General features: G+C 50.8%; 1 protein-coding gene across 4 annotated transcripts; it reads left to right on the top strand.

The window, feature by feature from the left end:
* The first annotated feature begins 3,971 nt into the window (after positions 1-3,971).
* On the top strand, positions 3,972-26,649 carry MOB3C (MOB kinase activator 3C). Of its 4 annotated transcripts, none has more exons than XM_083868144.1 (6): positions 3,972-3,998; positions 4,616-4,666; positions 5,242-5,412; positions 11,842-12,341; positions 21,682-21,884; positions 25,055-26,649. In XM_083868144.1, the coding sequence occupies exons 4-6, from the start codon at positions 11,921-11,923 to the stop codon at positions 25,082-25,084; spliced, it is 654 nt and encodes a 217-aa protein (XP_083724270.1). In that variant the 5' UTR covers positions 3,972-3,998; positions 4,616-4,666; positions 5,242-5,412; positions 11,842-11,920; the 3' UTR covers positions 25,085-26,649. The 4 variants fall into 4 exon arrangements, with proteins under 4 accessions (XP_083724270.1, XP_083724271.1, XP_083724268.1 ...); XM_083868145.1 differs by lacking the exon at positions 3,972-3,998 and adding an exon at positions 4,186-4,294; XM_083868142.1 differs by lacking the exon at positions 3,972-3,998 and having other exon boundaries at positions 4,273-4,666.
* The last annotated feature ends 158 nt before the right edge of the window (positions 26,650-26,807 follow it).

The raw sequence follows: 26,807 nt of genomic DNA on the forward strand, positions 1-26,807 counted from the left end.
TCTTATACCTGTCTCAACACCATCAGGATTTTTTTTTCCTAAAATAAGAACTTCTCTGGGATTTTAAAAAAGGCAGAAATGGCCAGTGATGAGCCTGAAACTGGGATGAAGACGCATAATAAAAAGAACAAAATATCAGAAATAACAGAATAACAAAAATAACAGAATCTCTAGGTCTAATCCTCTGCCCCACTGAATGACTGCTGCAAGGGGGAGTACCCAGCTGAAGAACTGGCCATACAAACCACCCTTACTGCAGAAACCAGCGGTGATTTGTGGCTCTGTGGCTTCTCCAGTGCCTGGGATGCCCTTGTGCATGAACTGTGCTGCCTGGCCCAGCCTTGGCACAGGCTGAGTGTGGGCACTGCAAGCTGCAGGGTGGACACAGACCCCGGGGCTGTCTGGCTTTGTGCAAATGAGCAGCTGTGCCAGTTTTAAGCCACTAAAAACTCACATAGAACTTTTAAGATTTGATCCCTTAGGATCTGTGCTGAGCCTTAGGGCTGGTGAAAGAAAAATAATGCTGTTAAGCTTGGCATGGGGGGAGAGGTAACAGAGAAGGTGGCTGTGGGGTTCATGTGCCATCCAGCCACTAGAGGGAAGGTTTGTCTCCTGATTCTGAGCTCTGGGCACACACACGGCTTGCCTGAGCCTGCCTGCTCAGCTTTGTGAACTTTGTGAGTTGTGTGCTGAGAACCATACAGATGCTCAGGCTGCTCCTGTGTGTTCCATAATGAGCTGGGCTGCGCTGAGTTCAGCTCATGGTTCCACCAGCCCCGTGCCCTAGATCCCACCTGAGAGGGTCCTACCCCGGGGAGGGCAAACATCCTGCAGTAGTTTCCCAGCGTGTTTTACTGATTTCCAGTCTTTTTTGGGCCAGGATCTTTCCCAAGACAGATGTGTCTAGTTTTAGTAGCCGTGAAATGGGCACATTCAGGGAGAAGATGCTCAAGACTCTCAGTGCCCCATATAAACTTTGGCCTCTGCAGCATCCTGCACAAGGATTTGCTGGCTGAAGCAGGTGCTGAGGAGCCCCCTCAGTGCTGGCTGTGGTCTGCCTCCAGCTGGAGAGCCCAGGACTAGGAAGTGGCAAGAATTCCCTGCTAGAATTGGTGGAGCAGGTTTTGCAGGCAGAGGTTCTTTGTTACCAGCATCTCAAACTTCTGGCTTGCCCACCTGCCCCTGTCATCCTGGGGAGATAAACCCAGAGCCCGTCCTGCTCCCAAGGGAGGAACGTGCCAGTCAAAGCAATCAAGGAAGTGCAGATTGATGGACAGCATTCTTACCCTCCCTTAAAATGATGACTCCAGTGCTTTTTCATCCGTGCCTGGCTTTTTTCCCTGTGCCTTAGAAAATGGCAAGGCTCCAGTGCCCTCTGATCCACAGCTGAAGAAGTTCTCACTCCCTGTCTCTGAGTTTGCCAGGACATGGTGGAGCAGAGCAGGGGAACTGACTGTTCCTGACGCTGCATAGCTGAGGCCAGCTTTTCTAGACACGTCCCATTCCTCTCTGGGAATAACCAGAGCAAACCCACTGCTCCCTTTGCTTTGTTTTCTGGTCTGCACAGGCATTCACAGCCTTCAAGCCCTGCCTGGGAACAAGCATCTCCCTGGCTGCTGAAGTGGCTGTGCCCATGAGGTGCTGTGCAGGGAGGGCATTGTGTGAGGGCCCAGCACAGTGGTGGGGGCTGCCCCATGCTCCCCCCCGTGCAGCCGTGTCCTGACAAGCCTTGCAGAGCTGCTTCACTGTCCTGGGCCTCTTCCCGTGGCTGCCCGTGAGTTCCGATGGGGCCGCCCAGTGCTCCGGGCTCCTTCCGTCCCTGCTTCCTTCCCCCGATAAATTGAGCCAAGCACCTGCCTCCAGGAGCGAGGCCAGCATTCCCTCTTCCTTCCTTCAGGGCAGACAAATGCCCTCTTCACAATAACACATCCCTCCTTCCCCAAACCTGTCCCTGGGACCTTTTCCTCTCTCCCAAGTGATTCCTGCTTCCCCTCTCCACAGCTGGGATACTGGGTGGCTCTGGGACCGTGGGCTCTCTGCTCTCTGAGGTTTCCAAAATCTCATGAGAAGGGGTAAGTCTCTGAGCAGGAGGTGCTGCTCACCCTGTGGACTTGTGGGGCTGCAGCTGATATAACTCCAGCCCTCCTGCTGTTCTCCTGGCCCTTCTCCTTTGGCTCCAGACTGCTGAGGGTGGGAGGACCCCATCTCTCCTCCAAGTATTTTGGCTCCATCTCGCCTGGATGTAAATCCTGGCTATGAGTTGCCTTTGGGATCTTTGCTATTCGGCCAAGCCCCCTCACTTTTGGATTTCTGCCCATTTTCTGCAGAGATTTCAGTTGAAAATTTCCTCCCGAGTTGGCATTTGCTGTTGGAGGTTACATCTGCTCCACAAACCTCCACCTCCTGCTCACAAGATCTGAGGACATTTTGTTGTTTCCTTCATCCCAAGTCCCCAGGAGGGAGGACAGCAGCATTGCTCAGCCCTTGCTGGGACTTGGGGTGGCTGTAATGAGCATCCAGCATTGGGGACGAGAAAAGACTTTGCCTTAACCTGCTGGAGTCAGGAATGTGGCTGGTTTGCCAGTGACCATGAAAAGTCTGCTGGATTACTTGAGCTTGATCCTGATTTTAAGGGTGTTACTTTGACCTGAGACTACCTGCAATGACTGTGAGAGATTCACTCACGAGCAGGGCGAGGCTGACGTGGAAAAGGCTCAGCCTGCAGGTCTGGGGAGGAGGCACACACAGAGTGGAGCTCTGAGGTTATGGCTGTTGTACTGGGTTAGCTGATGGTGGTGGTGGTGGAAGCAGCTGGACAGATGAATTTGACAGCCTGTGCTTCCCTCCTGCCTCAAGAGCTGTGCAGGGCACTTCACCTCAGGGTTTTACCTTTTCTGCAGATGTGAGACACCTCAGCCATCTCATGCTGTAGTGGATGCAGAGCACAAATGAATCCTGCATGTCCCTGGTGTGTCCTTCTCCTGTCACCTGGTTTGGGACCTGCCCTTCAGCCATGTCCCAAATGGGGACAGGCAGAAAAGCAAGGGTCTTATGGGGTGTGTAGGCTCCAGTTCCCTTCAGCTCCAGTCAGAAGTGATCCCCCAGTGGCTGTTGCCCAATGAAATGGGCCCTACAGTGTCTTCTTTGCTAGTAATAATACACTGCTGCAGGTGCCAAAGGCTTTCTATTGCACCTGCACCAGACCAACCTCACAGAGAGAGGGAGGAAAGGAGAGTAAATGCCTTGCAGGGCTGGGCTGAGCTCCCTCGTGGCTGGCTGGTCTGGGAGGCTGCTGGATGAATGTATTTTTAAAGGTTGCATCTGAACACTGTGCCTCAAGAGCAAACCCTGGCACCACCTGCAGCTGAGAAGCCTTGTCATGGGGAAAGGAGTCTGGATCCTGCTGGATGCACAGGCTGCATGGGGTTGGGAGATAAATCCACAGCTGCAGCACCAGGGGATGCCAGGCAGGATTCAGGGAGTCAAACCCTCACCCTAAACCCTCCAGCTTTATGCAAACGTGCCCATTAGCCACATCCTCCTTGCCCTGTGCCCCACTCCCCAGCTCGCCCCGTCACCTGCAAACGCTTGGCTCCACCCGAGTTTAACACACATGTAAGAAAGGCTAGAAACGTTTCCCTCACTAGAACTGTCCCGGTGCCAAAACAATCTGGAGACGTTTCAATGAGGCCAGAGCATCATCACACATCTCATCCCCTGGGAGCGACACGTCACCGTGCCAGGGAGGGAACCGTGAGTGTCATCAGGGCCACGTTCTGCCTGCCCCTGTTGTGACACCCGTGGGGTGCACCCTGGTGCTCCAGCCCTGCGCAGGACTCTGACCCCAGAGCAGCTCCCGGCTCCTGCCAAGCCATCCCACGCTGCCTGGCCGCTCCTGCCGGCGCCGAGCGTGCTGGCTCAGGCTTGCCTCTGCTGAACAGGATTTAAATACCGCAGCGCGCTTCAGAACCCACCCCACCTCCGACAGAGACGGAAAAGTAAGTGCTCTGTGCAGAGAAAGTTTTTTCTTTCTTTTCCCCTCTCCGGCATTTCTATTTTGGATGGCGTCCAGCTTGGCCTGGCATGGAAACCCCCGACTGGTTTTTTGTGTGTGTGTGTGCAGAGCGGGGAAGGATGAAGGGACTGTGAAAAGATGGGGGGAGGAGGGGAAAACGCTCCGGGATTTCATCTCCTTTCCCCAGCTCCCCGCTGTCCTGTGAAAGCCAGAGCCAGGCAGCGGCGGGGCACTGCACGCCAAGAAGGATCTCAGCCTCCAGGAATGAATGGTGCGGGGGTGGGTGTCAGTGAGTGCCCACCCATGAGCCTGAGCCCGCGGCGGGGGATGGCGGGGGCCGGCAGACCCGCGGCCAGGCGGGTTTTCCAGGGACAGCTGGAGCTGCCGGCAGGGTCAGGATGTGACATCACTGACCAGAGAAAATCCCTCGGCCCCGGGTTCTCTAACGAAACCCCCCTGAGCGCTGGAGCGAGGCAGTTCTCCCTGCCGCTGTCGCTGCTGAGATCCCCAAACTGCCAATAGTCCCGAAAGAGAGCCTGGCTTGGACTTCGTATCTTCTTAATTTTTTTTTTTTTTAATCTTTTTCCTGAATGAGAGCAGAAAGTGCAGCGGAGGGATTTGAGACTGGAAGCCGCCGCGCCTGGGGATGAGGTGAGTCCTGGGAGGTAAAAAGTCAGCGCCGCACCCCTGAGGGTGTTCCTGGGTGTTTCCAGCAAGAGATGGCCAAGACCTGGGCTGGCATTAGCCATGGAAAGAGCAATTCTTCGCCCAGCCGGGCCGTGGACGCCTGCAGAAGGCTCTTCCCCTTCCTCTGGGGTGTCCCGGCTCGGCAGCCAGTGTGTAAATCCCAGGGAGCCTGTTTGGGGGTGCTGGGCACGGATCCGTGCCGATGGGCGGCGGTGAGCAGGGAATGGGGGTCTCTCGGAGGCAGGGGACAGGCAGGGGACAGGCAGGGGACAGGCAGGGGACAGGCAGGGGACAGGCAGGGGCAGGGGACAGGCAGGGGACAGGCAGGGGACAGGCAGGGGCAGGGGACAGGCAGGGGACAGGCAGGGGACAGGCAGGGGACGGCAGCACACGCGTTTCCCGAACGGGACAGCCCCGGCAGCGGCTTTGCCGGTGTCGGAGACAGGGCGGAAAGTTGTGGGCGGAGGAACTGGGTGAGAGCAGGCGGCGGAGATGGGCTTTCCGCAGCTGGTTTATCTCCTCTCGTCTTCTTCCTTGAGCTCGCAGGCCTGGAGCTCCCTGCGTTTGGAATTACGGCTCTGACAACAGAGTAATCACCCTTGGGACTGAACCAGAGCTGTTGGACATCACCGAGGCCACTGGACGCTTCTTTTCAGGGCTCGCAGCAAGTTACTGGTAGCAGCAGTGAGATCTCAGCTCCCCGGAATGAGGTACCCCCAAAAGCCCCCAGCCCCACTGAGTATCGCCTAAGATGAGCGGGACATGCTGCCTCTAACCCGGAGAGATGCTGATTTGCTTTTCTGCTTGGAGGTGTCTTGTGTGATCTGGGAAAAACCTTATTGGTGCCTCTGGTCCAGAGAGCTGCTGCCCTCCTGGTGGTGAGGCAGAGGGCAGGACAGAGCAGGGGGACAGCAGGGGACATCTGTAGGGCGGGTGTAAACAGTCTCATTCCTGGAAGCCATCCAGGTCCGTTTCTCACGAGCTGGGGATTTCCAAGCACCATGTGAGTTGGGGGAAGCACCAGCACAGCTTCCCGCTGGCAGCTGTCCCCAGCTGGAGTGTGGGGGGCTGAGTCCTGCTCTGCTCCAGGGATCTGTGCTCATGGATGCTCTCATGGGTCTCTGCAGCACCAGGGGAGTTTGCACAAGGAAGGTTTGGCACCAGGGAGACGCTGCTGAGAGCCCAGGGCTTCTCTGAAGCTCCCCCAGCCCATGTGCTGGGCCTTGATCCCCCGCCCAGCATTTCGTCCTGGCTCGTTTCCTGGAATTTTCTATCGTTTAGGTTATATTTGGGATCAGCAGCCAATAACCCCGTTTCTCACGGACAGCCCAGCTGGGGCTTGGCTCCAGCAGGAAGCAGAGGGAGTGGGGCCAGTGCCCCAGGATTCTGCTCCCCAGCACCCTCCTTTTGCAGCCCCTCCTTCCTTAGATGATTACAAGGCTGGAAAGGCTTGTCAAAAGAGAGAATATCTTCCGTTTCCTGGAAGCAGCATTTGCCCACAGTCCCTCCCTGGGTCGGGGCTGCAGTGTCTGCTGTTCAGGGTTGCTTGGGAGAAATCTTTGGAGCATTAATCCCAAGAAGCAGCCTTGGTTGCAGAGATGCTCTGGGACAGGCTGGACACCAAACTGCATCTGGACTTCTTTTGGGCTTGAGGGGAAGCTCAGGACAGGGCTGCTGACTCCTCAGCCAGGCAGTGAGGCTTCCTAGAGCAGTGAAAAGCCAGCTGGGGCCAGCAGGTTTCTGGGCAGACTGTCCATCTGGAGGCTGTCTGTCTGTCTGTCTCAGGGCTCTGGCACATGGAGTCTGAGCTGATGCTCTCCTTCTCCTCCATCTGGGATGGGACTGGGTGGGACTTTTACACCACCCGTGGTGGGGAGAAGGGAATCCCCTAAAGCAGAGAAGCAGTAGATATTTGGGTGCCCCAAAGGCAAGATCCCCTGGGGAAGCCTGAGGGGGATGTGCAGAGCTGGTGGTAATTAACCTGCACTTTGCTCTAAGGTGCCTGGAGCTGGACAGGTCTGTGCTCTGCCTCCTTGGCCTCTTCCCAAAGCAGTGGGAGCTGGGATCTCCCTGCAGGTTGCCCACAGTGCTGGACCCCTCGTTGTGCTCCCCAGTGGTTGCACTGCCCACAGGGGTTGGAGTGTGCTGTTAATGCAGCAGTTTCCAAGCAGATGCTTCTGCCAGTGTGTCACTGTCTCGGGATGGATCCAGGGAGGATGCACTTGGCACTGGAGCCATGGGGGTGCTGGTGTCAGAGCTTTCCTCTCTCCTTACCCTTCACGGTTGTTAGTGCTCCCCAGAGACACTTGCAAAACACTTTTCCCCCTGAAGCCTTTGCTGTTGCAGCCCTTAATATAAAGGGAGCCTGGGGAGCGAGATCAGTTTTAAACTGGGGACACTGAGGCAGGGAGCCAGAGACCAGCACTGTGACCATCATCCCGGAGCCTGGCAGTGCATCTGTCTGATTCTTCCTGCTGAGTTTATGACTAAAGCTTATTTAGGGACAAAACCAGAGGTTTTCTTTGGTGACCTTGCCCCCCATGCCTGCAGGACTGTGAGGAGGAAGCCACTCTCCCACAGCTCTGCCCGCTCTGCCCTTTTGTTTTGTTGTCTCTAAACAGACCTTTCAGAGTTGTTTTTAATTTACAACAAAGCCTTTGTCTTGTTGTGTTCCTCTATGGTTTTCAAATCATAAGAGAAAGAAAGAAAGAAAGAAAGAAAGAAAGAAAGAAAGAAAGAAAGCTAGTTTAAATAAAAAAGAAAACCAACCCTCAAACCTGAAATTAGCAGCTAAGTCTGACCCTGAACTTGCATCTCTCTGATCCAGTTCATTTCCTTTCATCTCTGGACTTGCCAGCAATCTAGGACATCAGTTTTTCACGTCTGTGCCTGCTACCTCCCCAGCAGCAGTTCTCCCTTGTCCTTGCACAGCTTAACCCTGTGCTTTTTTGGTTCTTGCTAAACCCCACTGAGTTTTGCTTTTGCTGCTTCTTTTAAAACCAGCAGCAGGACTGAAGCCAGCAGCAACAGGGGCAGGACTGCAGCCCAGCAGCCTTCATGGCCAGAGATGGGATTTGTGGCCACTCAGCTGGGTTTGTAGCCAAGCTCCTCACGGCCAAGGCTATTTTGGGAGCATGGATGGGGGGTGAGCACTTAAGGGCATGGATGTCCCATGGGAAATTTGTCAGTCTCTTTCCTCCCAGAAGCTTTGCTTATCCTCTTCCAATCATCCTCTGTGGGGACACAGGGTGACATCTGGGCAAGTCTCCAGCTCCACCTGCTTCGCTCCTTGTCCCCTCCCAAGTGGAGTTTGGGGATTTGCAGATGCTTCAGAAAGGGATTTGTGACCCTCCAGAGTGCCAGCACCACCCTGTGATGGGAACTGTGGCATAGGGAAGAGGGTTTGCAGCCTTTGCCAAGGTTCCTCTTGGAAAAGCTTTGATTTTGCATGTGGGAACTGAGGGCAGAGAGCTGCAGGCTGCTGCCATGGCGCTGCCGGCTGGGGCGGGACCTGTACGGTCATGTTGTAGGAAGTTGCTGTCTAAGCTTGTTGGATAGCACTGCACCCTTAGGATTTCCCAAAACAGGCAGTCTGAGCAGCAATTAGGACTTGGATGGGTCTCCTGCCCCACCCCAAGCCCCAGTGGACCACAGCATGATTTCTAGGAACACGGCAGCCCTGAACATCAGACTCAGCTGAACTTTGCACCATAAACCTTGGAAGATCTCCCATTTTCCATTTCTTTACATGGATCTGCCCCAAATACTTGGTCAATGATGGAAGAGCACCAATGAGGTCGGATGCATAAAGGTGGAAACTGGGAAAATCTGATTTTGCATTGGCTGAGGCCCTTTTCCACCAGTTAGACTCAGGATGTGTCTGGGTCCATTCACAAAGGATTTTGCTTTTCTTTCCAAAAAACGAGTGGGTGCTGAGTCTGTGCCTGAGGGGAATTGGAGGCACTGGTGACTTTGCAAAGCCTGTTTGCTCCAAGCTGGTGCATCCCATCTCATCTGCAAGGGCCAGACCTGAGATGTCATGTCCTGGTCCTGGCCACCACTGCTCCCATCTTCCCTCTACATGGATCTCTTTGGGCAGTGAAAGCTCTGAAGCGAGGCAGAGAACAAATGTGTTCTTTGGCTCAGTGCCTCTCTCTGCTTCTTCAGGTCATAAATCCCAGGATGTATTTTTGGCTTTGTGTTAAATGTGATTTCTGGAGAACATTTTCTCCAGTAAAGATTAACAAGGTCTTTTAATGACTTGGTGATTTGGTGGTGGTGATGATGAGGATCCTGAAAAGAAAACCACTGCCTGGAGAGCAGAGAGGCTGTGGTGCTGTGCTGGCATCCTGCAGGCTCAGGGACAGGTCAGCTCTGAGCACTTGGGCAGCAATGGGTTTTACTCTCCAATTCCCACTCAAACAGATGCATGGCAGGAAAACGCCTGCATATGTTTGGCAGTTTTGTTGCTTTTTTTTAACTAGTGTTTTATTCAGATGATGCTGAACCATGAAGCACATTCCCACCTGCCTGATGAGTGAGAGCAGCTTGCAGGGTAACACAGAGATCCAGCTGTGGATGATGCAGGGATGAAGTTGTAGACGAGCTACAGGTCTGGCTTCAGCAGATGAGATGTTTATTTCCCAGTCAGTGGCTCAATACTTGCTGAGGACTTGCAGTGTGAGGCACTGAAAGAGAACTGATTTCATTGCTGTCAGCCCGTGCCAGTGGCATGTTTGATGGGATGTCATCTGCCAGGGTGGCTCCTCATCACCATGGAACAACCCAGTCTCTGCATGGAAGAGTCTGCAAACAGCAACAGCTCCTGAAGCAGAGCAGATGCAGCCAAGGCCAGCAGAAATGGTGATGCAGAGAAGTGTCTGTTGGCATGACTTCCCTTGCTGAAATTCCAGGGAAATGTGGCTGCAGGGCCAGACACTGCTCAGCCCCATCATTCCTACTTTGCACTACGGGCAAAGCCTGCCAAGTGCCTCATCCTGAGCACATCCCAGCACTTCCTAAATTACTAAATTAGGATCCCTGTTGCAGTGGTTATATATAAATATATATGTATGTATGCATACATATTTTTGAAAGCGTTATGTGTTAGCAAACTCCCCAGAAGGTTTTTTTTAGAGGTGTTATCAACAGGATGTGCTTGAATATGTGGAATCCAGGAAGCTCTGGATAAGGGCTTGTCTTTAGAGCCTCACTGTGCCCAGAGTCCCCTGGCCTCCCACGGGATCCATAAGGACTGCTGTAGCACAGGCCATTCCCAAGGGACAGAGAGGAGTCATGCCATCATGCTGGCTTCATCAGCTGGCATTTTGGAGAGATCGTGCTCTTTTTTTGAAGTGGGAAACAAGCTCTTTGCCATGGTTGAAGCCAGTTGCTTGGAGCAGGGGAAGAAAAAAGCATCTAAGAAACATCCCCCAGTCATTGCCCTGAGGCAATAAATGGCGGTGACAGGGATGTGGCCATTAAAATCCCACCCAGCCACAAGAAATGAGGAAGGTCTGCAGATACCCTGGTGTTGAAGTCATACTGCATAAGGTTGTGTGATGGCTGTGACTCCCTCTGTGGGGCAGAAAGCACCTAAAAACACAGGGGGTTTTGTACCTGAGTACAGCAGAGCATGCTGGGGTTTGGTACCACTGTGCTGGGAGCTGTGTAAGGGTGGCAAAGCACTGGCTCCAGCCTGTGGGAAAGGCCGTGGTTGTGCACTAATGGCATTTGTGCTGGGCTTCCCACCCATCCATACAGGGTATTACACATGCTGCCTGCAGTGCAGAAATCCCTGCCAGGCAGATCCTGCAGGCATTGGGATGATCACTATTTCCTACTGCCTCCCAGTGATGACCCCGGGGTGAGCCTTAAGGGGAGCAAAAGGTTTCACTTGAGAGATGTTTAGCTGATCACAAAATAGGACCTGCCTCAGGCTCAGGACTGAGTTTAGAAAATGGAATTTAAATAAGCAAGCTTTTGGCTAAAGTTGCCTTTTTAATGATGAATGTTCATCCAAGGTTTGTGCCATTCCCTCCTGCTTGTGACTTTGGGTCAGTCACTTCCCTTTTCCATAAATATTTTCCTTCCTTTTTCTTAACTGCTTCTCCATCTCTTCCCATCTGGGGGGAGGCTATTGGAGGACTTTCTCTTCCCTAAACCTCAGCAAGGAATTAAGCACCAGGAGGCCTTGGTCTCACATTACCACCACTTGCAATTAATGCAGGTAAAAAAATGCACAATTTCAGCCCGTCCAGGACAGCCTTGGGCGGATGGGATTTCCACTGGATTTCAGGGAGGAAAAGGAAAATACAGCCCTCATTTGTGCTGCTAATCTTGGGCAGGAAGGGGTGAGCTCAGCACTTTGCTGAGCCCTGGAGTCACCCGGAGCATCAGCTCCACCACCCCATGGGCTGCTGTGTGCATTGTGTGCACGCCGGGAGAGCTGGCGGCATCCTGGCAATGTTGTTCTGCTGTGCTGGGCTGCGTTTTCCTTCTTCGGATGTGGGTTTTGTTTTCTTGGACAAACACACCAGGCAGAACAACAAAAATAATCCCCCCTTTTCCCATTGATCCTGGTGCTGGGGCTGTGTGAACCAGCAGCCAGCTGCACTCGCAGCGTGGTCCCCAGGGCCTCTCTTGCCAGCTGCTGCTGCAGGGTCAGGAGTTATTTGTACTGACAAGTCCCTGGGAAAGAGATGCTTCCCTTTTGCCAGGAGAGGAAAAGACCACCAGAGTGGGACTGCCTGAACTGGTGAACTCTGCTGATATCATGGCTCTCACTTTATTGCAGCACTTGTTGGTAAAAGCCTGGAGGGAAGAGGTTGGCTGGAGCCTGGTGAGCTCCTGGGGTGCTCAGGAGGGAGGAAGGGCTCTGTCTGCCATCAGGCCCTGCATGGGGCACATGTGGCAGGGCTTACCCTCTCCAGTGACCGGAGCTGCTGTGTGAGGTGGCAGCAGCTGCTCCAGGTCACCCTGGTGGGTGTGAAGGGGCCAGAAGCTCACTCCAAATCTGTGTCCCCATGTACTGTCAGAGCAGTGGGGTCAGTCAGCATTCTGGTGCCAACCCCTGCATGTGTGTCCACACAAGCAGCTATCTTCATGTGTGGCTGAAATGTGTCTCCTTCTCCTCCCAGAAACCTCCATCCCTGAAGATCCCAGCCCTGGGTTTCATGTTGCTCTGAGCCTCTGCCCTCACCCTGGCTGGCCCTGCTCATGATGGCCCTGTGTCTCAAGCAAGTCTTCAACAAAGACAAAACCTTCCGTCCCCGGAAGAAGTTTGAGCCGGGCACGCAGCGCTTTGAGCTGTACAAGAAAGCCCAGGCCTCCCTCAAGTCTGGGCTGGACCTGAAGGCAGTGGTGCAGCTGCCTCCTGGTGAGAGCATCAATGACTGGATCGCCGTGCACGTGGTGGACTTCTTCAACCGCATCAACCTCATCTATGGCACCATGTCGGAATTCTGCACGGAGAGGAGCTGCCCCATCATGTCTGGGGGGCTCAAGTATGAGTACAGGTGGCAGGATGACAGCAAGTACAAGAAGCCGACCAAGCTGTCGGCCCCACAGTACATGTGCATGCTGATGGACTGGATTGAGATGCTCATTAACAACGAGGACATCTTCCCCACCAGGATAGGTGAGTGTGCTCTGGTTCCCTGCAGGAAAGCTGGAACTGTAACTGGTGTGAGTTCCCAAGCTGCTGGTGCACCTCAGGGTTGGTATTGATGAACTTTGTGATTCCAAGTATTGTGGCATTTCCTGTTCCAGGCGTTTCTCAGTGTCTGTCCCACACCCTTTTGCTCCAAACTGAGTTTGGGATTTCTCATCCTACTACTAGGGGATGTGGAACGCAGTGTTCTCCTTTTCTGTGCTTGAACTTACTCTGTATTTGTGAGAAATGAAGGCTGGTAGGTCATTAGCTTCCTTGCCTTTCCTCCAGAGGTTGAGCTGCAGGGCTGGTTAGAGGTGGTCATCACATCCCTGCTTTTCTCTCAACTAATCAACTAAATTTCTTTCTGGTTTTCCATGTAGATTCATGGTCCCAAGATCCAACCCTCGCTGCTTCATTCCTCAGCCCCTTTCTGTCTCACCCCTGATTATACCTCACATCTTGCATTGGAGCTGAGGCACTGCTTGAGCAGAGATGCTTATCCTCAGGATGTGGCCTTACCACTGCCAAGGCCCAGGGTGTATAATACACCTCTTCAAAACGTTTGGCCTTAGGAGCTTTCAACAGCTGCCAAAGGCAACACAGCTTTCAAACTAACCCCTCTGCTGCTGACCTGTAATGCTCAGCAGCTGCCAAGGCTGATGTTAGCTGCTACTTAGCTGCTTTTTGTCATTTGGGGAGATGAGTTCAAGGGTTGGAGCTAATGGGGCTTCCAGAGTCTCAGGTCATGCCCTGGAGAAGTTGTTTTTTAGATGGAACATGAAGCTACTTGAATGTAAAAAAAGATTCAAGGAGTTTAGGAGGGGAAAGGCATAGCTTTGCAAGTCTGCTTGACCTTTTTCTGTTTGCCAAGCAGACAGAGCTGTATGAAATCAGTGCAGCTTATGATCAAGATTTTCATTAATATGCTGGGAAACATTGAAGAAAATGGTCTGTGTGGGATTACTGGCATTACTCACTGTTGTAGCCTCATTTGGCTATGCTGTACATGTAGTTGTGTATCTTTTTAAGGAAAGTCTCTGGCCCTTGGAGTCTAAGAGGGGTCATGGGTCTCTGCAAGCAAGAGGGGAGGCAGTGCCTGCAGCCTGGTTGTGCCAAACTATTTTGGCTTTGGGATGGAGTGACTCCCCCAGATCCCTGATCTGATCTGGCTGCTCTGGCTTTGCCTGGACTTAGGGCGGGACAAGTCCCTGAAACCAAGACCAGCAGGCACTCATTGCCTTCTTCCCCTCACTGGCAGTCTGAGGCAGGCAGGGTGACACAGTGCCAACTCCTCATGCTGGAGGACAGGCAGGGTGCCTTTGGGGTGTATGTGGGAGAGGCAGTCCCTGGGATTCCCTGGGGGCATTTGCTGTGCTATGGAGGCATCTTTCCCTCCTGGGCACAGTGGTACCTGTGCACTCCAGTGAACAGAGAGGGCTGGAAGTGTGGCTGGCTGACAGTGTCTGTGCAGAATACTCTGGGCCAGCAGTCCCAGCTCTGCTGGGGACAGCAAAGTCCCTGTTCATTCTGGATGCACAGACTTGTTGCTGCTGAGGGGTGAGACAGCAGCCACAGGGAGCAGGGTGCATGTTCCTCTTTCTGAGGTGGCTTGTCCTCAAGGAGAAGAATCTGCATGCCATTAAAAGCAGAGGTGCAGATGTGGATTTGCTCTGTTTTCTCTCCATCCAGAAAGGAGTGTCTTGGTCCAATTTCATGCCTTTCAGGTGGGATTTGGGATGTGAAGCTGCTTGACACTGCTCTGGGGAGTAAAGGTGTACAGGGAGTATTAACACCTCAAAAAGCAGGCAGCCATGGGAGGGGCATTGCAGCACCCTCTGCCCTCCCACATCTCTCTCTGAGGTGCAAAAGCCTAATACAGTCTTGGTTCTGGTGGCTTTCACCTCATTTCTGGCACTTCTCCCTCTGAGTTGTAGCACATCCTGATGTGGGGAGGGATGGCTGGTGCCTCTAATTTCCAGTTCTCCTTTCGTTTCAGTTTGGGGACAGTTCTGGGTGAGATCCAGGATGACTGTAGGTGAACATGGGTCCAATCCATTTTTTTCTCTTCCAAGGCTGTTTCTGGGGTCGTTTTTCCAAGCCCTTTTGTTGTGGGGACCCTTGTGTCCCCCGAATGACTTCGGTCTCTGTGTCTTGGTGGTTTTGGCCTCACACAAGTGAAAGGGAACTCAGGCTGAGGTTGCACTCTAAAACACATGAAAGGCTGTTGGGGGAGGAGGGAGCTAGTGACACTTTGTCATCAGTGTGTCCCCAATTATCTGCCTTTCACTGGCCTGCCTTGTTCACTGGGTAATTGCTTGGCAGCTCTGCCATTTCAGAAGATAGAATGTTTGGCTGAAGGGAAATGCACTGGATGACAGAGGAGGCTGGCCAGGATGTGGGGCTCAGGGACAGTGGCCAGAGTGACCAAACAGTGGTGCCTAATCTCTCTCCTAAAGTGCAAGCCCTTGGGAAAAGACCCAGGACAATGGGAATGAGGCACTGAGAGGACACAGAGGAGATGTTTTAAGGAGAGGAAAGGAGCTTGATGAGGTGAAGAGGGGAAATTACAAATGTTAAGCTTTGGAGTTGCGGTGAGACTCTTGAATGTTTGCAGCAGAGATGGAATTTAGCATGAAGATTTGTTTCACTCCTGCTTGTGCTGGAGAGGTCCCTGGGCAGAGCTGTCCACTATCTCAGCTGATGTTTAATGAGCTTTGTGCATCTCAGCTTTTCCTCCTGGCCCCTCTTTGCCATGTGCAGTAAAGCTGCCCCAGCACAAAGATTTCCCTGGCTAAGGCCACCTGACTGCAGACAAAACAGACTTTTCTCTTTTTTGAATTTGTTTTTCTTAGAAACAGCAAGTGTTCCCCACACTCACAAACATTGTGGGAGGTTAACCTCAGCATCCTCCTCCACCCAAGAGCTACACAGCCTGAAGCAGCACATGATTCATCAGGGCTTGCTGGTAGGCTCCTGACAGTTGATAGGTATCTCATGGGTCAGAGAGGGGGAATCTTTCACCCCGGGGTGAGGGGCCCAGCTAGAAATATGCAGAGATGGTTCACTAACTTATGGGCTCACAGGGTCCTTAGGCATCACAGGGGAGACTTTGGCTGGGGTAAATGGTCACAGCTCCAGTGACCAGAGCAGAGCTGGGCTGATTTGCACATTAAAGCATCTGCTCCTTCAGCACATGTCAGAGGTGGGAGGGGGGCAGAGTGACAAACACCTTTGGTTTAGCCATGCTGTGTGATGCAGAGCTCTTGCCAGCTCTGCAGTGAGGGCAGGGGGACAGCTGGCATCTGACATGGCAGGAAGGGAGCCCCACACCAGCAGACAGTTTGTGACCTGGCAGAGTTAACCAGCAGGACTGCAGCCCTCGGGTGGCACCAGTAGAAAATGCCTATGGTAGAGATTATTAGCAAATCTGGGGGAGCTGCCAAGCCCCCTGCATACCACAGCAAGGGTTGGGGGAAATACTGTGTCTCCCCCTTGCCCAGGAAAATCTACCTGCAGGGCTCCATCCCACTGTCTAATCCTCTCTCTGGAATGGGAACCTGTTTGTCAGCCAGTTAAGATGAGACAAATCCCTGCATGGTGTGAGCTATGTCAGCCTAATGGCTATAAATCTACAGAAGCAGCAGCTTTCCCAGACAACCCACATCATTTGGTGTGCGCTAGTGCTTTGTTTCCATCCTTCCAACCAATGTAGCTGTCCTGAAAAATACATTTAAATGGAAAGTAAGCATTTTTCCCATGCAGGGAGAAGAATAAATGATTCTGCAGGTGTACTTTCACCAGCTGGTAAAACTATATCAGTAGATTTATTCAGTGAGTGGCCACATGAACAAATTGTCACCTGGAAAATATCCTCTCCTCCCAGTAATCGTTCTGCCCTGTGGTGCCTGGTCTCAGGGAGCTGCTGCTGGGCAGCAGGATGATTGGATGGGGTTTCCAGGGTCCATGGCTGTGTCTGCACTGGCCAGCCCAGCGTCAGGCTGCTGGTTGCACAAGGCCAGGTGTCCTCCATCAGCACCATGGTGGCTGCTGAACCCTCCCTGTTGTTAACTGAGTGCAGACACAGGTTTGGAGCAGCCCCAGCACCGGAAACACCTCGCGCTCTCTGCCAGATCTGCCTGCGGCTCCACAGAGCACCGGCCACAGGAGGTTTTGTAACAGTTCTTGGAAAGCTTTTCAAAACTCTAGCCTGTCACTCAAGCATAGTCCCATAACAACTATAAAAACCAGAGAAAACCTGGTGTGAAATTATCTGATACTTTCTTGCCATAACAACAGGAGAAAAATGTTCAGAATTCAGCTAATTATTGATGTTCTCTCAGCTGGCTCTTTTTAACATAATTTGGTGGGGTTTTTTTCTCCTGCTTTTTTTCTCCCCAAATTAATACCACACCAGCTTGCAGCTGCCATCATGCCATTAGTTTTAAACAGGGCTTTAAAGACTTATTTTTAGAGAAAATGAATCACTGAACACCACGGTGGCCAAAATGAAATTGAGAAATAACAACAACAATTCATCACGAAGTTCACTGAATTACTGCATTTGCAGAGGAAAAGAAATACAACTGCCAAGAAGCAAAATCGCTTCCCAGTACTGATTCATCATGAAAAAATTAAATTGGCTGGTGCACAAGTGTTGGGGATAGGAGATGGCAGGAAAGATCCAGGACCCTTTGGCAGTCCCTTACCCTAAGCACAGGCACTTTGTCACCTCTCATTTTCATTTCCTTTTACACATGGTTTCCTCATGTGTTGAAGCAATCAGCACAGAGTGGGGAAAACAGATTCCTTGGAGCTTTAAATCGTATATTGGGATTTTCAAGCGAAAACATCCAAGACAAACTAAAGGTGCCAGGGCTGTGAGTCACTCTGCTTGGAGTGAAATTGTACCTGCTGTACTTAACAGCTTTTGCTTTGGCTTGGAGCAGAAATTCTTCCTAATATCTAAACTAAACATCATGCAGGAAGAATCAGAGGGTGGCTGCCGCCTGCCAGACTGTAGGCTTGATGCTGCTTTCTCCAAGGTTGCTGGATGGTGAGCACCAGGGAATTAAATGTAAAGGTAATTTCAATGCTTTTAAATCAGCCCAGGTGAGTTTTGTCGTGTTCTGCTGTCCCCCTGGGGCAGTTAGACCACCATCAACGGGATGAACTAGGATGGTGTTTTTTGGTCCCTGCAGATGTGCAGGGCTGGGGAGGGTGAAGCAATCCCAAGCAGCGTCACTCTGTTGGGGTGGTTTGTCAAACTTGGAGGTCCATCCTGACTTTCCCCTGGCCTGCTGTATTTCTGCTAAGAGGACATCTCAGCCACGCAGGGTCTGTCCCACTAGACTCATCCCTCAGTCTCATCCATCTGCTCCTGTCCCTGGTTTGTGCCACCATGTGCCACCTTCGAGATGGAGCAAGTCCCCTTGTCAGCAACTGATAGATTGTCCTGTTCCTCAGCTGTATTCCCCTATCCCCTAAGCAAGGGCCACCACTGCCCCACTCCCAAATGCCATTTATCGGTGCATTGGCCACTGATGGGGTCTCTCTCTGCTGGCTGTGAGGCTGATCTGCCTGGCCCAGCCTGGCAGGGAGGTGGGAGCCCTGAGGGGAGCAGCTGCCCCGTCGCTCTGCTCTCGCTGTCGCAGTGACCCCTGGCAGCAGCCAGGACAGCTCTGGCGGCAGTGCAGCGAGTTTGGCTGCTCAGGGTAAAGCTGAGCACCCGCAAGGGCAGGAGAGGCGCCAGAGTGTGGCCAGAGGTCCCTGTCCAGGGGGTTTCCCCTGGCTGGGACGTGCTGGCTGCAGCGTGTGCCTGGCTGCAGGGAGAAGGCACAGCCTGCCCTGGCTGTGTCCCCTCTCGTGCAGGAGAGGATGTCACATGTGTTGTCTGCTGGACATCCGCTGCTGCGCCAGCAGTGCTGACCCAGGGCAAGCCGGGGTTATGCCGGATCCTTCTGCTGCTCTCACATGCAGCCTTTGCTGCAGAGCCCTTTTCTTTCAGCTCTGGGCACGGGGATGGGGTGTTTCCCCAGATCCCCACCAGCATGGCCAGTGCCTGCTGGGGCTGCTGTGGGTTTCTCTGGAGATCAGCAGCCAGGCACTGCTGGCAGAGGCAATCTGCATATCAGATATCCGCCCTGCTTCCTTCCCGAGGGGAAGTGCTTTGAAGAGCTGGCACAGAGCCCTGTGCCAGATGCAGGGTCCAGTCAAGCATCTCTAGCCTGTATCGAGGGTCCTGGCACAGGACACAGACGTGGCTGCAGCACGGGGAGAGGAAAGGAAGCAGGACCCAGCTGTGCCTCCCTGCAAGCGTGAGGGGTGTCGCAGGGAGAGAGAGGCAGAGCCGGACCCGAGTGATCCCAAAGGACCATAGTGAGGGGTGTATCCTGACATGGGACCTGTAGAAATCCATTAGTGACAGGCGGCCGCCACCACAGCCTGGCCGTGCCCGGAGGGGACAGCCACACACTGACACCTGGTGATGGTCACAAAGAAGGGCAGCTCAGCGTCAGCTCCCGGGAGCTTCCGATGCTCCTGGTTTGTGTGAAACACAGTGGTTGAGTAGCCCAGAAGTGAGCTTGGAGGTCCTGGCAGCGCGATGGTATCTTTCCATACATCGTTAGGTTTAGAAGTTAAACAACTCCCATAATTGTTGATGACCATGAGATTTTAATTAGCTAACCTTTAAGAATTCTTTGTAATTCAAATTATTCTTTGATTCTGTGATTTAAGCTAAATCTCTGTTCCCTGATGCAAAAGCTGCTTTCAGAGAACCCAGAATGTAGCTGGAGGTGTGTCTTCTCTAAGTCTCTCAGCTGCCAGCATGTCCATGAGGACTTGCTGGTGACAGATGTATAAGACAAGACAATTCCTGGCTAACCTCAGGACAAAAGCTGTGGAAAGCCACTTGTCACCATCTGCCATGTCTGGAGGTGGCCCATCTGACAGCAGGATCTGCACCATAGATGCTGCCGGCCCTGGGAGCCTGAGATCTGTTTGATCTGCTGTTCACTCTCTGAGCTTATTTTTTTCTCAGCTCAGGACTGGGTTGAGGGTTGCTGCTTTCCTTCACTGTCACTCTTTGCAGTTTGGCAATAAATTCCCGGTGATGGTCAGGTCGGATTTCTCCCTCACTGCCTGCTTTGACTGGGGAGGCAGTTGGTGACTGGGATGGGTGACAAACTGAAGACAGCCAAGTGCCTTCCTGCCTGCTCCTGGGTACTTACTGAGATCCCAGCTGCCTCTGGTCCCAGGGACATGACAAGCTGTCCAGAACAGTGTGTATTCCCCAGCCACTGCCCAGAAATGAGCATTCACCAGCAATTATTTGCTGTGATGAGCTTTATTTTAAAAAAAATGTTTCTTAACCAGTTCTTCAAAGCTGGTCTGCAGGGGCCACCCTAATGGCATGTCTGAATCCCCAGCTGGGTGATTCCAGCTTTTATTTGCTCAGCAAATCCTCACTCAGTGCAGAAAGCTCAAATGAAGCCATTGATAAAGCACCGCGTCCCTCCTGGTTGCAGGGGAACCTGGAGAGCTCTCTGTTCTCTACTTGTGTCAGACTAACAGGCAAGGAGAGATCTGTAGCCAAGGGTGCTGGGCAGAAACAGATCTCCAGTCACATCTTTAAGGTATTGGCATAGGAACAGCCTGGTTGTACTTTGCCCAATGCGAGCACCTTTCCTGAAAAGTCCTAATGGCATCTGTCAGAGCTGGCAGTGAAACAGGTCATGCTGAGGTCCCTGCTGCAGGAGCAGCCCTGAGGCTGCAGTGTGCTCGTGGTTATGCAGAGCAGTGGCCACAAATCAGTCTCAAAACCACCTCTCTGTGTGATGCTGAGCCAAAATCTGTGTCCTTCTCCAAGTGGTGGCTGGGACATCCAGATGTGGCACGAGCACAGAACTTCAGCCCTGCCCTCTGCTCAAACACTGTGCATGCAGGAAAGGTAGACTGGGCAGTGCTCAGGGTGACTCTGCTTAGACCAAAAATAATTTTATTTTATGAGTTCCAAACCCAACACCTGCCCAACCCTGGTGATTGAAAAACAGGGTCCACACGTGATATTGGAATGACGGAACCTTTGCGTTACCACCCACAGAGGAGAGGGGCTCGGCACTGCTGCTGGGAAACAAAACTGCCAGGAGCCTTTGGGAAAAAAAACAGCTTTAATTGCCTAGCAAGGCTGGTGAGAAAGATTCAAAGATAAAATTACCATTTTTAATTTTTTTAGCTAAGAGATTTGCTGATGCTTTTCCTGTGCACAAAATGTGTGAGCTGGCCATGGTTGAGCAGAGTTTGTTTGGAAGGATTTTCAAGGAGTTATGTGCTGCATTAATAAGAAGCTAAGGGAGGAGGCTGGTACAACCGTGGGAAGGGAGGTTTTTATTTTGTTCTGTGTGTATTTGCATTGAATTGCTCTCAGGAGAGGAGGAAGCTTCAGGAAAACAAATACCAGTTGTTTCATTCTCCTCCTCACCAAAAAAAACCCCAAGCCAAAAAGTTTAGTGTTTCAAAGCCACATTTCCTTTAGAGATTTACCCCAAGGTTGCTGGCACTGATGGTATCACACCCTGAGATTTTCACTGTGATAGCAGTGTATTTTGAAAAGGATGGAAATACCCCACACTGTGTCCTTGTGCGGGACAAAGCTGAAAATATAGAGCCAGATGTGGTAGGTCCCATCTTATGAGGATTATACAGGCACAATGAAATTACAACCGAAATATCATTAAGATGGGTGCTTTTCTTCTTGAGTTTAATGAGACATTTTATTAAAATAAGGATCAGGAAAAAGGTAGAAACCCTACTCATTTATTCTGATGCATCAGAAGTGATATTTGAGGGTGTGAGGAGGAAGGGAAACAATATAAGCCACAGTTTTGGGTTGAGAGGAAGGTATATTTTCTGGTGGGACATGGTTTGGCTTTGTTCATGGACCTGGGTAAATACAATTTGACTTATGTTGTGCCTGTGCAGGCTTGTAGGGGAAAGGCAGAGGGCAGAAGGATCTTCTGCCAGATTGCTCTGGATTGACCCAGATGTGCAGAGTTGTGGCCTCATTAAATGTATGAGGAATTTTCTCTCCTAAGGCAACTGTCCAAATCCTGAGCCCATGCCTGTGTGAAATTGCTACCTGGGCAATGAGGGAATACATGGGAAGAGCTCAGTGGCACACTGCCCCAGTGTCACTGCTGGCATTAGCCAAGGCTGTCCTTCCTTGTCATCTATGACTGCCTGTCAAGCATGACACAGATATTTAAATGCTAACTTGATTTTTTATTGGAAATATTCAAATGGCTTCCAATTTGCTTCTGCTTTTCAGGTGTTCCCTTCCCCAAGCAGTTCCAGCAAGTTTGCACTAAGATCCTCACCCGCCTCTTCCGTGTCTTTGTCCATGTCTACATCCACCACTTTGACAGCATCATCAACATGGGTGCTGAGGCTCACGTCAACACCTGCTACAAGCACTTTTACTATTTCATCAGGGAGTTTAGCCTCATTGACCACCGGGAGCTGGAGCCTTTGGTAAGGATGGCCCTGGGATGGGGAGGTGGAGGGTGAGTGGTGTGGGCTGGACACAGGTTCGGGTTGGGGCTGGACTCCGAGCAGTGCTGACTCTCTCTGGACTATTTTGGCCACCCTACCTCAGACATACAGTCATGTTTTCTGTCCTGGAACCATCAGCCTTAGTGCTCTGAGAGAGAAACTCCCAGCAGCACCAAGGAAACCATTGATTATTTCTTAATCTTTGCCTCTGTTGTCATGTGTGTGAATTGAACTTCCATACCCTTAGGGCCACCACAGGGTCGTGTCCTCATAGTGACTTGGTAGTTCTAATGCAATTTGCACATCAGAGTGTTTCCAGACAGTTATGCCCACATGGCTTTCAGGAGGCAGATTTGAGCCAAAGTCTCTTCTCCACAGTTTTCCTTTTTGCATTCCCTGCTTGAGATCCTAGTGTGAATTACACTGAGACTGCAGGGAAGGCAAGCCCTGATAGGACACACAGCTTCAGACAATAACTGTCCAGGCCATGCTGGAGAGGCCTCAATGGATTTCCCTACAGCCTCCCTTGGGAAGCAATTAGCCAGGCAGAAGGTGAGAGACCTTGACAACAGCAGGATTTGTGGGAGGCAGAGGCCAGACAGCCCAAGGCTCATAAACTAGAACATGCACATAGCTTGCTATGTAAGAGAAGCAAATTTGTCACAGACAAGGTTGAGTGTAGTCTGACCTAGGGAGGACATAATACAGTGGGGAAAGAATTAATAGGAAACCTAGCAGTTTGCATGCTATGATAAGGGCTGGGTTGCAGAAAACCCCATATCCAGCAGTAGAGAGTCAGGAAAGACCAAGAGGATATAATCTAAGAAAGAGCTGAGCAGAGTCCCAGCTGCTTGCTTAGGATCTGGAGGTGGGGGATGGGACATGCCCCTGCCCCTAAGCGCTAAGCACTTTACTCCTCTGCTTTCATTTGTCTCAGTCAGTTTTCTGTCTATCTGTTCTAATCATGATTTAGGGGGATGGAAAGATGATGATGTAATCAGGGAAGACCTGAATGACAACAGTATCAAATTAAATTGTTTTGTAGAATTCAATTGTAACACATTTTTCACAAAAGCCCTCAGCTCCAGAAAACGGCAGCTCAGCATCAGTCTGTCCTCTGTCAGTGTTCCTCATGACAAACCTCTCCAGCATTGCTACACAGTCCATAACAGTGTCATCCCCTTAGACTGCTGCTTGCTAATGTGAATAATTAACAACTAGGAGCCAAAGCAGAGGCTGACTTTGCTAAATAGGCTTTCAATGCCAGTGACTCACATGCAACATGAGATGATTGATGGGTCTACATAAATCTCAAGTGAACAGATGCTTTCCCTGTGATGCAACCACTGTAAAACTACAAGGAAATGAGACACATTTGCACCTGTCTATCTGTGTCTCATTGCCTGCCATCCAGGCCTCAAGCAGACCCAGCCACAGGGTGGAGAGGAGGAACTGGGGAGGAGGAAGGGCCTCCTTCCCTTAGGCAGTGAGTTGCTTTAGGTGTGTATGAGTGTCCTGCAACCAGGCTGCCTCATCAGCCTAGACAACTGTCCCAACTTGCATTGAGTTAGTCCCCATGAATCCCATGACAGAATTCTAAGCTTTCCTCTGTCTGAATCTCTCTTTGCTGATTGAATTTCCCTTTTGTCAAGCTTCTGTGGGCTGTGATTTCTTAGCAGCAAATGTTGGGAACTGAGAATGAGATCCTTTGTACGGCAGAACTAGCAAAAGGCCATGATTCCCTCTCTCAGTAAATAAGGAACATGGAGCTGGAGAGAAGCCATGCACTTCCTTCCTACAAGGGCAGCTCGTGGTGCTGGGCTGCAGAGCTGACAGGGCTCCAGCTGGTTACACACTCAGGTAGAGCTGTGGGGATTTTCTAAATGTGAGGAATGCCTTGGACCTTTGGGGCTGGCCTGAGGAGCTCACTGGTACTTATCAGCCCACTGGTCACTGCAGTCCCTCCTGTTCATGGCTGCCTTTGTGCCTGGTGCTGTGCTACTGTAGTGGGTGCAATGCTGTTGCAAGAGGATGTGCATAGTCCTCTCACCCTCTTCCTTCCAAGATGTTTGCAAACATTTCCTGTTAGCAATGTGATTTTGTGGCAAACTTTTCATTTGATGGCCAGATTCTGCACTGAGATTTTGCATGTTACTCCTACAGAAAAACCCTCTCTTTGCCACTGTTCCTGATGGATTTGAAAAACAAAGTTCTCAGCACTGAAGATCAATTTGCTGCTTCTGTCTCCCTTAGTCATATAACTAAAGGGCCTTTTACAGGGTTACTCAAGGGTCATCCTCCTTTCCTAGTTCTTCTTTTTTCAGAGTTGCATTCTTCCTTCTCCATGGACCAGTCCTACTTCCAGTCTATTTTAGGAGTACCTTTTAATGTGCAAACCTTCCTTTGGGGTGCATGAGGGGATCTGTGGGCACACAGATTCACAAGCCATGAATCCAATCAGCCAGAATCACACTTTTCTCACTGCAGGATTTAAAAGATACTAGTTGAGCTTTTTAAGGCAAGGACAAATACCATCTTCCACCAGCTGAAAGCTGAACACCTTCCTAATGTAGCTGACATGATGCCATTCTGCTTAAAGAAAACAGTCTGTAATCCTAAACATAACTTGGTCTCACTGGAGGTTTCCTGTGGTCCCTGTTATTAGCACTCATTTGCATTGCAGTGTGACTGTGGGATCCCTTGCTGTAACCACAGGTCCTCTGCCTGAGCTGTAGTCAGCTCCTGGAGCAAGAACTGGGAGCAGCTCCATGTCCCATCTCCTAAGGCTGCAAAGAGAGGCTCTGAGAGTGGCATCACCTTGTCTGGCTGCTCTGCAGCTGAGCCAGGAGCAGGATCTTCATCTTTCAACATCTCAGCCAAAGCTCTTTCCTTGGACTGCTCTCAAGGCTAGGGCACAGCCAAAATAGCCTTGTGCCCCAGAGACTGGGGAGAGTGCCAGGATGGAGCTGCTGAGGCAGCTGAGTTCCCAGGAGGGCTGTCATGGGAACTAGAAAAAGGCTCCCCAGGACTCCCACGGTTGCTTCCCTGGGTTGGTTTTGGACACCTCCCAAACTGCCTGACACGTCATGCTACTCAAAGCTGTCTTTTGCACTTACTGTTTCTTTCTTTTCTCCCCACCTTCAATGCAGAAAGAAATGACAGAACGAATTTGCCACTGAAGTCTTCTGGCAGACAAACTCAGCTGGCTCACTCAGAGCCCGGTGGGACAAGACACTCTGTGGTGGGAGACCTCTTCCCCAGGACTTGCTCTGGGCATTCCAGCTCACTGACCTATGAACACTGCAGAAGAGCCTCTTCAGGTCAGGATTCAACTGAATCCTAAGTTTTCCAAGAACCTCTGGACAGATTTTTCTTCTTTTAATAGATCACAATCTCTGTTGTATGGCTCCTGTTTTAGAAAGCCACTGACTTACTGGAGAATGAGGCAAGTCTGGTTTACTTTTGCACACTCTGATTTCTAAGACTCAATCCCATGTCTGACATCAAATTTTCAGCAACCTTCCCTCTTGTTTTGTCCTCAGCTATATTGATCTCTAACTATTTCATTAGCAATTTCTGTCCTCTGAGCAGGTGTGACCTTCGCTAGCAGGTAGTGCCTGTTACCTTTCCCACAGGCAGTGGGTTTGTGGTAACAACCTGAGATCAGCCCTGCAGTGCTGGTGGCATTTCATCCCACTGCCTTCACATAGTTAGTTGTTGATGTGCTGCTTTTAACCATGAGCTATGAATGTCTCCTTCTGCTCTAATTCATGCTTTACCTAAGGGACCATTTTTCCCTTCAAGGGATTTTTCACATTTGGAAGAGAGGATCTGATGATGTTCTAAGATGCATCCAATACTGCTTGGACTGATGGCAAGTGGCCCCATGACTGAGGAGGTGAACTAGGTCACTATTCAATGTGATCAGCACAGTCTACCTGAGAAAGACTCAAAAACTGGTGAAAAGAAACTGTTGCAAGAAAACAATATTTTCAACATGTCAGCATTTCCTGATGTGTTGTTTTGGCTCAAGATGGGCAAATGCTGGTTGTAGAAACTGTTGGTTTTCCATTACCCAACTTTACAGCAGGTGAAGAGGGACTCATAAGAGACATTTCCTCTACCCTGTTCTTGAGGTCCCCTTCCAACCCAATTTATTCTGTGATTCTTATATCTTTTTGACCATCTGCAAGCATACTATTACTACCTGGTCTGTGCCATTACTCCCCTGAAAGGTATCATATCTCAATATTTCCTCCCCTTCTGCTTGCAGTGCCTGATAATTAATGTTGTGTTCCCTGTGCCATTTTTATTTTGACAAAAATATTTTTATTTTTCCTTTTTTATTGCTTTGGGGGAGTGAAAATCAATTTGTCTGAGCCACAGAATTGTTATGTTTTGTTTCCTGCTCTTTTTCTGGGAAAATTTTCTATATCTGACATACATTACCTTTATAGTCTGGGGTTTGCCCACTTTTGGGGTAGGTAGGGGATGTGGCTAGAAAATGTAAATGTTTAGGCCAACATTAAAGTGCACAAGTGAATTATTAGTGCTCAAAGCACTTATTTTATTGTGAAAATCTATTTTTTTTAATCTTGTGTACCAGATGTATATTTTTACATGGAAATAAAACAGAGCAAAATGGACACAAAAACACCTGATACATCATTCCAGTTTCCTCTGTGTAAAATACTCAAAGTCCAAACATATTTGTTCTGTTACTAATTAAAGAAACATTAATAAACCCGGTGTACTTCATTCTTCCTTGATTCATCTGTATTAAACAGGCCTAATGAACAAGGATAAGTTGAAGACTGCTTTTCCCCTGAGAGCTGCAGCACTGATGGATCTCAATGCCACGCTGAGACCTCAGCTTGCATCTCAGAGAATGGCTTAACAGAG

Source organism: Zosterops lateralis (assembly GCF_965231275.1).
Source record: "Zosterops lateralis genome assembly, chromosome: 9".
NCBI lineage: Eukaryota > Metazoa > Chordata > Aves > Passeriformes > Zosteropidae > Zosterops > Zosterops lateralis.

Excerpts from the sequence above, each read along its gene's own strand:
- MOB3C (XM_083868144.1), top strand. The coding sequence starts at position 11,921 with ATGATGGCCCTGTGTCTCAAGCAAGTCTTCAACAAAGACAAAACCTTC. Across the intron at positions 12,342-21,681 it reads CATCTTCCCCACCAGGATAG|GTGTTCCCTTCCCCAAGCAG; the intron begins GTGAGTGTGCTC and ends TCTGCTTTTCAG. Across the intron at positions 21,885-25,054 it reads ACCGGGAGCTGGAGCCTTTG|AAAGAAATGACAGAACGAAT; the intron begins GTAAGGATGGCC and ends CCTTCAATGCAG.